The sequence below is a fragment of the Condylura cristata genome, unplaced genomic scaffold (genome assembly GCF_000260355.1).
Source record: "Condylura cristata isolate star-nosed mole 26May11 unplaced genomic scaffold, ConCri1.0 scaffold00003, whole genome shotgun sequence".
Classification (NCBI taxonomy): domain Eukaryota; kingdom Metazoa; phylum Chordata; class Mammalia; order Eulipotyphla; family Talpidae; genus Condylura; species Condylura cristata.
Window position 1 is genome coordinate 39,587,445 of NW_004567104.1, and position 13,616 is coordinate 39,601,060.

Consider the following 13,616-nt stretch of genomic DNA (forward strand, 5'->3'; position numbering starts at 1 on the left):
AAAAAAAACTGATTATCTAGTTCACTGTGTTATAACTCCTCTCCCTTAACTGTCGAAGATATTTTATTGCATAGCATCTGAAATAAAGTGCTTTTAAAATTTGTTTTACACTACTTAAATTATTTCATTTCTAAAGGGCAATCCATATTTCCAATTTTATCTTTCTCAAGGAGGAGGAATCTTCTGTGTATTTCAACTGTATGTCTTCATTTGATAAGGTCAAGAGAAACTTATGTATCCCTAAAAATCTTTCTATTACACATAGGAGATATTTTGGGGAACTATGAATATTTGAAAGGGGCATGCTAAAAATCAGTATTTTAAAGTGAAAGACCTAGAAGAATGTTTGTATTCTTTGTTAATAACTGGTGAGTATTAGTAACTCATACTTCATGGGAAATTATGCTAATATTAACATTCTGCATACTTATGATTAGGTTTCAAGACTTTTTCTACTCCTTTTAAATGAAGCAGAATTAAGCAAGCTTAGTCAGCTATAATTTTTAAGTTTACATTGTGAAAATATTTTCCATGCCTACAATTGTTAGAAATTGACAGGAGAGAAAAAACTCAACTTACTACTTGTTAAATATTTTAAGAGACACATGCTAATTTAAAGAACTAATGTTTTACTCCCATTCTTACAGCTTGGAATTGAAAGAGAACCAATTCCACAAGATATTGAAGACCCTAAAGCCTACAGGTATGGCAAGCCTTGATAAATAGTGACTAGGTCTGAACTTTTGCAAAACCAACATGTTACAATTTTGATCAAACTAGTGGAATTTCTAAATTATCCAGTGCTGTATTTCACTTAGGCTATTTCCGTATCCTAATTTTCTATCCATTTACATTTCTGTTTGCAGTATTGAGAATGCTAGGAAAAAAAGAGAACATGACAAGTTAATGAAAGAGGTGGAAGAAATCAAGGCTGGGAAAAGAGAAAAGCTCAAAGCTTTAAGGAATGAATTTGGGAAACTACTAGAAATGAATGAAAAATTACCAAAGCACATGCAGTTTAAGCGGACAGTAAGCCTAAAATAAATTTGACTTTATTATATGCTGGCATGGATGAAGACTACAGTCCTGCCAACAAGTAGGAAGATTTAAAGTCCCCTTTGTCTGGGGAAACCTTGTTGGCAGGAACTAAACTGCTGTAGGCCACACAACTTTGTTGATTTGCAGATGAGATGAACCTCTGCACACAATACATAATTCACTTCCGGATATAGCTAATTGGCTTTTCTTGGTAGCAAGCTAAAAATACAAATATATGTTGAAGCTGTTTATCAGTACAGTAGAGTTTATCTCTACTCGAGATATCTAATTGTTAGAGTCTCTGGTTCCATTTCTGTAATTCATTAGGTCTGTTGGAAAGACCTAATGAATATTTCTGAAAGATGACTTTACATTGTTGTAGCTATGAGAACAATCACCATGTTATTTAAGCTAATTCTATATTTTGTTCATTGTGACTAGTATTAAAGCCCCCTCTATCGACCTAGAAATTAATTTTTTCATTTTGTGCTTCTTCCTAAATGAGGTTACTGTTGAGAGCCTAATCAAACAAAAACCTAGACTTTATCTTGCTGTGTCATTTGCTCAGTACTGTAGAAGCATCTATTCAGTTTCACAGTGAAAATGATAATTATTAACTCACAGTATGGGTTTAACAGACCAAGTTGTAATGGTTAAAAGACATTTATGAATTTTTTTTTCCCAAAGGGAAAGATTGCCCTGTGTGGGTGCCATGATTTGAAATAAAGAGTGAGTGGGGCAAATTCTAGGCTAAGCATTTTATACACATCATTTAAAAAAATAGAAACCTCTGAAAAGAATAGCTATTGCAACTTAGTGTCAGTGAAGGCTGTGATATTTTTCTAGGAGTGAAGATTAAACACACATGAGGTGCATAAGTACCCTTATGGGGGAAATAGGCCCCTTGGGGAAGGACCAGCGCTTGGTGATATGAAGATGTAGTGATGTGACTTTTCCTGAGTATCACTATGTGAAGGAGGGGTTCAGCTGTGGTGCACTGCCCATGTGGTTACGTGATAATTACTTGATGTGTCATAAAAATTTGTATGATTTTTAATTATTTCTGAGACCTTCATATTTTGTGGACAGCAGATCAAAAGGAAAAACTTTAGGGAGTTGAAGCTATTTGGAAGTGACTTATGATATGCAGCACAAAACTGAGGACAAAATTAAAAAGCCGTATCTGTGCATGAAATAGGAATGAAAATGTTTGCTGACAAGAGTGCCCATTTTGATGAATGTATCCATTTAACCTGCAGGATTTTGATGTAGATTCCAGAATTCGTGCTGAGGTTGCCAGAAAAACAGTTCATAAAATTAGACAAGTGGAAAGCGAATTAGCTTGGGAAAAAGAGAAGTATCACCTCGGCCTACTGAAGCTACAGAATAGGTAGGATCATGTCTCCTGCTAGGTAAGATGTTTGAGAGCATATATTTGAATAAAGCAGGCTACAGTGGATTAGTCAGAGTAGTCAAGCAAAGCAATCAGGTAAGAAATCTCCTGAAGATTTGTGCTTTGGTGGTGTGTGTGATACAGTAACACACCACATTTCCTGATATAGGGTGTGATATGTAACTAAGGCAATTTTACCATTATAAAAATGACATAATTGAAAATTATTTTCTTCAGTAGTCATGAAGTCTTGCAAGCTCAGTGAATCCTCATGCTACTGCTACTTGAATCTTCTTGAACTTTCATGAACTAGTTCCTAGATTAAATCTGAGAAAATTTGTTCAATAGACGTCTTAACAAACTGTAATATTTACTTTCTACTTTGGGAAAAGTATCTTAGATTGATATATGATCATGAACATATTAAGAAATGAAATAGAACCAAAGGATTTATAATGAAAGAAAACTTTTGTGCAGTCAGTCTCTCATGGACTTCTCAGAGGAAATTGCCCATCCCCATTTTTTTGCCTTTTGAGATTGTTTACAGACAGCAAAAATGATTGTTTACAGACAGCATAAATCATAAGTGAATAGCTTTTCAAATTTTTTAGGTATATAAACACATATACATTACCTGAGTTAAGAACACTTATACCACTCTAGGAAGTTCCCGTCACCCCCTCCAGTAAACACTTACTCTCCAAATGTAGGTATTCATCGCCACAGGTTCATTTTGTCTAGGAACTCTTATGTTTAGCTTTGTTTGCTCAGTATTATGGCCAAGATTATCTACATTATTGAAGAAGGTAGTAGTTCATTGCTTTGTATTGTTCTCATACCTGTTTATACCACAACTTATCCGTTGATATTTGAGGAGTTTCTATTTTATTGGTTTCTACAAACAATTGATACTTTGAACATTCTTCTGCATGTTTTTTGATAGGCATAAACATTTTTGTTAGATAACTAGGTAGAACTGCTGGGTGATATATGCAGATTTAGATTAGACTCTGCAAAATGGCCTTCCAAAATGATCCATCCATTTTTACTCTGATCATTAATGTATGACAATTTTGATTGATCCCACTGTATGAATTTCCTGTTGGTTCTATAAGAAAGGACGATATTCTGGTTGGTTTAAAATAGCAGACATTTACCACCTGGCACTTCTGGAGGTTAGAAGATGATAATCAAAACTGTTTACTTGAGTTGGTTTCTTTGGAGAGCTGGAGAATCTGTTACTTCACTTTCCCTGGGCCCTGATGACTTTCTGGCAGTCCTTGGATTTGCGGGCTCATAGTTGCATCTGCCCCGGTCTGCCTTTACATGGTGTATGTGTCTCTTTGTGTAATCTTCTCTCTACATGTCCGAATTCCCTCTTTTTATGAAGACACCAGTCATATTGAATTAGGACACAAATCTACTGTTCTTATTTTAGCTTGATTACCTCTGTCAATACCCGACTTTCAGCTAAGGTCACATTCTTAGGTACTGGGCATTAGAACTTCAGTGTACCTTTTCGAGGGCACATGGTTCAACCCCTAACATTCATGCTGCCATTCTATAATCCTGTCTTTGTAATTTAAATGGCATTTCCCTGACTTTCAACACTTTTCCCTGAATTTCAACCCTTTTCCCTGTACTGATGGTTATTTGTATATTCTCTCTTTTCACTTTTACTCAGTGTTCAAATCTTTTGTTCATCTGACTAATTGGGTTATAGGAGTCACTTATATCTTTTATGCATGACTGTCATACATGACACACGTATATATGACACACGTATATATGACACGTGTGTATATGACATGTGTGTGACATGTGTGTATGTGACACGTGTGTATGTGACATGTGTGTATGTGACACGTGTGTATGTGACACGTGTGTATGTGACATGTGTGTATGTGACACGTGTGTATGTGACACGTGTGTATGTATGCCTTCATTTAAAATATCTTGCTCTAGTTTGTGACTTGTCTTTTCACTCTTTTTAATTTTATTTACTTATTTTGTAGAAGAACTGGGGTATAGGCCAAAAGTGCGGGGGGTGAAAGTATTCACTAGAGATAAATGGGGAGTAGGAGCAGTCTGCTGCACCATATGTGGGTCAGCTTTCTGGCCTCAGATTGAACTTGGGCTGTAGCAGTAATAGTGCTAAGACTTAACCCTTAGGCCACCAGGGAGGATCCTCTTTTCTTTCTCTTTTAGTGTTTTGGTTTTTTAAAGATTTATTTATGCATACAGAACTGGGGTACAGGTCAGAGGTGTAGGGGCAGTGAGAGGATTCACCAGAGACAGATTGGGGAGCAGAAGAGGCAAACTGATGAGGTACACTACTGAGGGGAGCAGTGGGAGGGTCAGGAGAGGTCTGTAGCGCCATGTGGGTCACCTCCGGGGTGGGCGGGGATCAAACTCAGTGCTGAAGTGGCTGTAGCTTCTTAGTGCTGTGCTTTAACCCACTGTGTCACCAGGGAGGGACCAGTGTTGTTGTTGTTTTTTTTAATAGAAAGTTTTAATTTTGATAAATTTCAATTTGAGTTTTTCATATGGTTAGTGATTTTATATTGAAGTAAAAACATCTTTGCTTAGTTCCAATTCATGGAATAAGTGTCTCATATATTTTTTTCAAGAGGTATTGGTTATTCATTATCAATCTTAAATAATTTTTGTGGGTGGTATAACCAAGTGGCATTGGTTCCGTATGTATATCCAGTCCATTATTGAAGAACCTAATCCTTTCCTCACTAGAGTGTAGTGATATTTTTGTCATGAATCATTCTAATCCACTGACTTATTTATCTTTGTGTTGATATCACACTATCTTAGTTGCTGTTGACATCAGATAATGTATGTACTCTGGCTTTGTTCATCTTCAATATTGCTTAAGGTCTTTGCATTGAATCAACTTGTCAATTTCCACACAAAATTCTAAGCTTTTAGATCTTAGATCAACTTAAACATAACAAACACTGCAAAATATGGCAAAGCTACTTTTTAAAAAGCTTATATTTTGTCACTGAGGTAACATCGGTTTACAATGTTGTTTATGATTTAGAGATAAGGACTCTTTTACCCCCTCAGGTGCTGTCACCATACCATGCTCACTACCCTAAAACCACAGTCCACCAGAGTTTTGTGCTTCTGCTCCACTTGGTTCTTGCCCATCATCCTCCCTCTCTGGTAGCCTCAGTTCTATGATCAAATTTCTAGAGTTTGTTATTGGTTTCACCTTACCTTACACTTTGTTTTGATTTGATTAAAATGGTGACTACTGCAAATATATTTTTTAATTTTTCAGATTTCGTGATTCACTGGAAAGTGATGTTATTGTGGTTAATGCCATACAGAGTGATCACAAGATAGTCTCTTACAGACTTGTGAAGCCTTCCAAATACTCCAAATTCAAACGAGTAAGTCAAGCAGAGAGAAAAACAAGCAAATTAGAGAGGCTTGAAAAAGATGGAGTTGGAAGAAAGGAAAGCACGAGAGATTCAGGTAAGACTAACTGATGTGAAGTCTTTTCATTATATTTTGAAATAGGGTTGCCAAGACAGATTTTCAGGATTCCTTTTGAAATGAACTTAATGATCAGTCTTGTCGAGATCATTGTTGTATCTTATACTTAGAAAAGTCTAAACCAGGGGAGCAGACAGGTTTCAACTGCTGTCAGCCTCAGTCGATGAGTCTACCTGCAGTGTGACTGGAAAGCATCACGAGGCTGTTCTTGCTCAGCCCTCGCTCTGCCGCTCTGCTGGAGGGCACCCGCTGCTTGACTGGCAGTGGCTACTTTGAGAAAGTCGCCGAGGGTTCTAGCTCTGGAACCGTAACTCCAGGTTACTTTCTCATACAAAGCTCAGAAGCAAGGTAGAAATTAGATGTCCATCACAGAATTATATGAAAACAAAATGTCAGGCAGTCATCTTGCTTTAGGATTCCTTTGCTGAAAGATTGGGACTTTGGAAGTTGGGTTTTGAATCTGAAATGGGGAAACCCAGCTTGGGAGTGAGAGGCTGACCCAGTTGGTGGTCCTCACCTTCACCTTAACAATGCAGAGAGGAAGAACAATAATAGTATTGATTTACAGTAGGAAAAGGGAAAGCCGAGAGAGTGAGGATTTATAAGCCAACATGTGGCCATCACTAGGCTGTGGTATGTATGTGGATTTATTTCTGAACTTTGGATTCTATTCTATTGACTCATGTATCTATTTTGTGTTATTACCATATTATTTTTAGTACTGTTTGCTTGATAATAAAGTTTGAGGTCACGTCCTATTTTCACCCACCCCCCCAGAGTTGTTTAGGCATTGAGGCCTTTAGTGTTTCCATATAACTTTCAACATTGTTTAACTTCTTTGAAAAGATATTGCTGATACTTAAGTGAGGATTTTGTTAAATTTATGTATCTTTGCAGGCAGGATAGTCATTTTGATTTTATTGGTTCTCCTCATCCATGAACATGGGATAACCTTCCATCTTATGTTGTTACTTAAGTCCTTTAATAACAACATAAGATTATTCTAGTTCTTGTTATGTAGGTTTTTAACTGTCTTCATTAGGTTAATTCGGAGGTATTTAATTATTTTTGAAGCCAGGTGGAGTGATTATTTTAAATTTCTTTTGCTGCATGTTCTTGGTACCATACAAGGGCTCTTGATCTTTTTATGTTAACCTTGTAACCTGCCACTTAGCTGAATTTGTTTCTAATTTTTTTTTTTTTGTATAGTCTTCAGGATGTTTTTCTATATATTGCCCACAAGTAATGATTGTTTCTTTTTCAGCTTGAATTCTCCTTATTTTCTATATTTGTCTGATAGCTCTAGCCAAAACTTCTCATACTAAGTCTAATAGAATTGGCCTAATAGAACTGATGTAGCTCTTAAAGGAAAGCAATCTGGATTTACTTTAAAAGGCTAAAATTGGAAATACCATATACCCCAGAAATTCCACTTTTGGGCACAAAGCCACAGAATATGAAACCATCAACACAAAAATCTGTATGTTCCACAATGTTCACAGCAGCACTGTTTACAATAGAGTACATGGAGGCAGCCTCATATCCGTGGATGAACAACTAGATCAAGAAGATGTGGTGTATCCATGTGATGGAGGCTTCCTGGTCTGGTCCTTGATAATAAGGGGGAAACTTTCAGGTTTTCACCACAGAGGATTATGTTGGCAAATAGCTATGTTGGCTATTTGTGATCTAAGACCTTGGTTTTGTTGAGGCAGTTCCCTTCTATCCCCATTTTGTTTTAGAATTTGTATCATAAATAGGTGACACCTCTTATCAAATGCTTTCTCTGCATCTATTGGTAATGTTTTTTTATTGTTTAACTTTTTTTTACTATTGTGTATTATATTGATTACACTATTGTGTATTACACATTAAACCAGACTTACATCCCTGGAATGAATCCCACTTTATCTTGGTATATACCCCACACACCTGACACTACTTCAGTAACTAATTCATGTCTGTCCTTTTAGAACTCTGTAAGTTCTTGGGGATTCAGATCAAATTATACATTTATGATAAAGTCTTTCTTTTCACATTTAAAATAAGAAATATGATGAATTAGAAGTATATAGCCAACTATAATATTTTAACTGTTGCCATGTATACCTAAAGTATGTCTTTATGAAGAATAGTTTCCCCAGTGTTTACATATTAATTGATAAAGTAAATAATTTTAAATCACAGATTTGATTGTGTTTTGACCAGTGTTTACTTGGCCACAGAACATGCAGTTAGCATATGTCACCTCAAACTCCAATAGAGCTCTCTTGTTTGCCCCTCACACCCTCCCAACTTCCATCATTATGTATCTATTCTCTAATTGTTTAATATATGGCTAATCTGTGGCCCTCCCTGGTGGTGCAGCAGGTTAAAGCACAGCACTAAGAAGCTAAAGCCACTTCAGCATGAGTTTAATTCCTGCCCCGAGGTGACCCAAATGGCATGGCAGACCTATCCTGACCGCCCGCTGCTCCCCTCAGCAGTGTACTTAGTCAGTTTGCCCGTTCTGCTCCCCACTCTCTGGCTCTGGTGAATCCTCTCACCGGCCCTGCACATCTGGCCTGTACCTTAGTTCTGTATGTATGCATAAATAAATCTTTAAAAATATATATGGCTAATCTTGCCAAACGCTAGTAAAGTTCTTAGTACTATAGTTGTTTAAAGAAAGAATTGGTTTATAGATTTATTATATTTGAATTTTTTGAAATGTGGGTTAAACAATTATTTGAGAGTTTTACTCTGATGTTTAAAAAAGATTTAAAATGTTGACTCTTCTGTACAGGTGGAAGTATGGTTATGCCAGAAGAATCAATTATAGAAAAAGTGGAAAAATATAGGCCTAGGACCTTAAGTGAAATTATGGTCAAAAATCAAATTGAGAAGACGAGGAAACTTATAATAAAAGCTGAAAAGGCCCAACTTAAGATTCAGCAGCGTAAGAAAGAATGGGATGAACTGTAAGTTTTATTACCTAAAGTCTTTCATTTTTAATTTCTTAATATATTTTAAAAATACTTATATTGACATTGCTATTTAAATAAAGAATTGAAATAACATAGATGGAGACACTGAAGACAAATCAACTGGATCTTTCAGATTGGGTGAAAGCACTTCGGTGAATATCTTTTATTCTGAGAATTTCAGTTCCAGAAATTCCATTTTACTAATATACTGAGATTTATTATTTATGCATACAGAAGTGGGGTATAGGCCAGAGGTGCAGGAGTGGTGCCAGGATTCATCAGAGATAGAGTGAGGAGCAGAGCAGGCATATTGAGGAAGTACATTGCTGAGGGGAGCAGCAGGTGGGCCAGGAGAGGTCTGCCACACCATGTGGATCACCTCCGAGGCAGGGCAGGGATCCAACTCATGCAAAAGTAGCTTTAGCTTCTTAGTGCTGTGCTTTAACCCGCTGCACCATCAGGGAGGGCCTGAGAATGATTTTTAAGCATTAAAAAATTCTATTTTAGCCCAACATAAAGAAGATATTCTCCTTTATATTCTTCTAACATCTTATAATTTTGACTTTCACCTTTTGTTTTATAACCATCTGCATATGACTTAAAATGCATTATTACACACACCGTAATGATTATTACAGTTATGTAATCGGTCTTGAAATTGGATAGACTGATTTTTGAAAATAGGTACTTTTATTTAGCAAGGATAACTTTTTAATTTCCCACCATGTATCTTCATGGGCTTTTCATATGATCAAGTGAAATTGTTTACTTTTATATTGCTGAGTTTTTAAGAGTTCTTTATATATTATACATCCTAGCCCTATGTTGTACAAGTTGCTTGCAATTTTTTTTTTCCAGCATGAAATTTGTCTTTTCATTCTTTAACAGGGTCTCCTGTAGAACAAAAGCCTTCAGTTTTGTTGGAGCAGGTTAATATTTTCCTTCTATGGATCTAGTTTTTTGTCAAGTTAAGAACTCTTTTCTTGACTCTAAGTCTCAAAGACTTTCTCCTATTTTTTCCTAAAAGCTTTATAGTTTTATCTTTTATGATTAAGTCTGCAATCCATTTGGTATTCATTTTTGTGTGTAAGATGTAAAATTTAGTTTCAGTTCACTGTTTACCTGAGGATGTCAATTGCTGTAGTATTGAAAAGACTCTTTCCTCATTAAAATGTTCTATGAAGTTTGGAGGGAAATAGTCATGTGGGCATATCTGTGTGGGATTAGTTCTGAGTTAACTTTCATGTATGTTGGTATCTGTGTGTGTTCCCTGGACAATGACACACTGTCTTGATTATCACAGCTATGTGATAGGTCTTGAAACTGGATAGGCTGATTTAAAAAAAAAAAAAAAATCAAAGTCGTTTTATATGGAAAGGCAAAGTCATTAGAAAGGTTATAGTTTAGAATAATCTTGTCTTTACCAAAAAAAATTGCTTAAATTCTGACAGGAATTTTGTTAAGCCTATATGTCAGTTTCAGGAAACTTGATGTATTTATTATGTTGAATCTTCTAATCTGTAAACATGGTGTGATTACTTATATCTTCTTTGATTTCTTTCATCAGTATTCTGTTCTTTTCAGTAAAAAAAATACTATACACATTTTGTTACATTTACATACAAATGTTGCATGAAGGGGGTCAATCAAAAATGGTATTTTTTATTTTGCTATCTATGTGTTGGTGTTCATTGCCAGATAAAACAGTTAATTTTTATGTTTTTCTGCTAAGCTGTGATCTTGCCGAACTATCGTTCTGAGAGACTCTTTGGCAAGATCTTGGTTGGGATTTTTGGTCTAGATAGTCACATCATCTGTAGATAGGTAGCTTTATTTCTTTCTACTTAACCTATTTGCCTGTTCTTCTTCCTATTACACTGCTTAGAACTTGTAGTACAGTGCTAAAATAGACTGGTAGATCTCTCTTCCACACCTTCCTTCCGATCTTAGGGAGAAAACATTCAGTGCTGGAATGGTATAACTGTTTCCATCCTTTTATGTCAACCTACCTATATTGCTATATTTAAAGTTAGTATTTATTTACAAGATATAGGTGGGTTATGTTCCTTAATCCATTCTGTCAATAGCAGTTCTGTTGGTATATTTAGACTATGTACAGTTGACATTTATTTTTAGAGCCTATAGCTCTTATTTTATACTGTTATCCGTTTCCTGCTTTCCTATAGTTTACCTGAATATATTAGAGTTCTGGATTTTGAGTATATCGCTTTGATTAGTTTGTTTGCTTCAGTTACTGTATTTTATATATAATGTTTTATAAATGTAGTCTTATTTATGATATGGATTATAAACACATGTAATATGTGTACATGTGTGTATGTGTGAATAATGTTTATCATCCTGCTCTAACTGACATCTGGAGAATGCCACACCCAAGAAAGAAAATACAGATAGTCTTTTTCAAGCACACACTGAGATTTCACCAAGCTAGACTAAATGTAGGCCTGTAGGGAAGGCCCAGTCTAATGGTGCTGGTGTTTTAGCAGTTTGAAGGAAGTATAGAAACCTACCTGCCTTAACACCTGCTCCTTCTGGTTACCCTCTTTATAGTGATATAAGCATTTCCCTTATACATAGTTTAGAACCAGCTCAGTGTTACTGTATTTCTTCAATTTTCAAACATAATGTAGACAGTAGAATGCAATGAATTCATCCATATTGTTACTTTTAATCTTTTCATTTTTCTATTTGATGTTCTAAGATTGCTGCTTCTATTTCATTTCAGTTTAGAGGACTTCCGTTAGCCTTTTTGGGTGGGTGATAAATTCTTAGATTTCCTTCATCTCAGAAAGGCATGATTCCACCTTTAATCATGAAGGGTATTCTTACTGGACAGAGAATTTTGTATTAGCAGTGTTCTTCAGAACATGAAAAATACTGTTTTTCCTATAGCTTTCAAGTTTCTTGTGAGCAATCTATTGTCATTCAAGCGGCTTTTCCCTTTTTATAAGATATGTTCCTCTAGCAACTTTCAGGGTTTTCCTCCTTTATTGTTAGTTTTTAGAAGAGTAAATATGATGTTTCTTGGGATAGATTTCTTTGAAATTATCCTTTTGGAGTTTAGCACTGAGATGCATTCAACTAATTTGCATACATTATTCAGTCCAAAATATCATCTTATATCCCTTGTGAGTTCTTGCTTGACTTTCTGGTTGGTTTCTTCATTGCTTATGGTTTATTTTGGTTTCCAAATATTTTGGGGTTTAAAAATATTTTGCTTGATTTCTAGTTTTTGTGGTCATAAAAATTTGGTATGATTTAAATTCTTTTAAATTTATTGCTCATTCCCTGTAGGCTACATTTAGTCTATATTAGTGAAATTTTAGTGTGTACTTGAAAAAGAGTGCATGCATTCTTGGGTGTTGTGTTCTGTAGATGTCAGGACAGGGTGATGTTCAGCTATATTGTTGAGCTATTCAGTTTTTCTCAGTTTTGAAGGCATGATGTTTTGGGGTCTATACTGAGTGTTTCTTTCATTGAATAAGGTTTCTCCAGCTGATAGGAGCATGAGTGATTTCTAAACTATGTGTAAATTGGGAGAACTGTTTCGCAGTCTCCTAATAATTATACTTTCCTCAGAGAGTATTCTTTGCCTAGTTCATGGTGTTTTACCTTACGGGCATACAGATTCTCAGTCCAAACTCAAGCAGCCTACTATAAATTTCTATAGGCACTTCTTTGTGTACTCTCATCATTCTTTTTCATGAAATTCTAAACTTTAGCTTCTCTGAACTCTCATCTGTCTTTTCAAAAAGTGAGATGAGTGCACAATATACTTGAAATCCCTAATACACCCCATGGTCTGATACTTCCTTCTATGCAGTTAATATAAAGTTTACTTATTTTACTTTCCTCAAGAATTACAGTTCTGTGCTGCCCCACATTCAGTATCTGAGCAGAACTGTTTCTTTTTAAAGGTTTTTTTATTTGTGTACAGGCCAGAGGTGCAGAGGGTAAGAGGCTTCACCAGAGACAGAGAAGAGAAGGAAGTAGAATAGGCAGATGGACTGAGATACACTGCTGAGAGGAGCAGTGGATGGGTCAGGAGAGGTCTGCCACGCCATGTGAGTCAGCTTGCTGGCCGGGGATAGAGCTCATGCTGCAGTGACTGCAATAGCTTCCTAGTTCTGTACTTTAGCCTGTTGCACCACCAGAAAGGGCCTTGAACATAGTTGTTTAAGGGTTTTGCTTAGTTGTCTAATAACTTACAGCATGAGGATAACTACAGACTTCTGTCTCTCACCTGGCCCTTTCTCTCTCCTTTTCCTCTCCTTTTCTTTGAAACTATTACTCCTCCCTTTATGCTACTGTAAATGTTATGCAAATGAAGGAGTGTCTGTACAGGTGATGGTGTGCATTTTCTGCTATTGTATACATTTGTTTTCCCAAAGGCCTGACTGCACATTTATGTTGACTTGTTGGCTTCACTTGAAAGAAGTAGATACCAAGGTAGATGTCTCCCAGTGGTGCCAACCTTTACCCTAGATGTCGTGTTAACTTCCCAAGCAGAGTAGTCAGTTTTCTGTAGAGGTTAGTTCAGTTACAGTCTAGGTGTAAATGTTGCTACCACCTTAAATGTGCCTGTTTCAGGCCTGCCTTTTCAGTCCTCTTGCTGGTCCTGTCAAGTCACAGCTAGCATTGCATCCTCCTCACTCTTGTGCCCCCTGTACTTGAGGCTGCTT

General features: G+C 36.2%; 1 protein-coding gene across 1 annotated transcript in view; it reads left to right on the forward strand.

Moving 5' to 3' along the window:
* CFAP44 (cilia and flagella associated protein 44) overlaps positions 1-13,616 on the forward strand; it is a 63,122-nt gene that overhangs the window by 34,737 nt on the left and 14,769 nt on the right. Inside the window, exons 19-23 of the mRNA XM_004675455.2 lie at positions 648-703; positions 867-1,029; positions 2,298-2,428; positions 5,730-5,926; positions 8,733-8,907. Of these exons, the coding sequence (XP_004675512.1) occupies positions 648-703; positions 867-1,029; positions 2,298-2,428; positions 5,730-5,926; positions 8,733-8,907 (722 nt within the window). The remainder of the gene's footprint in view (positions 1-647; positions 704-866; positions 1,030-2,297; positions 2,429-5,729; positions 5,927-8,732; positions 8,908-13,616) is intronic.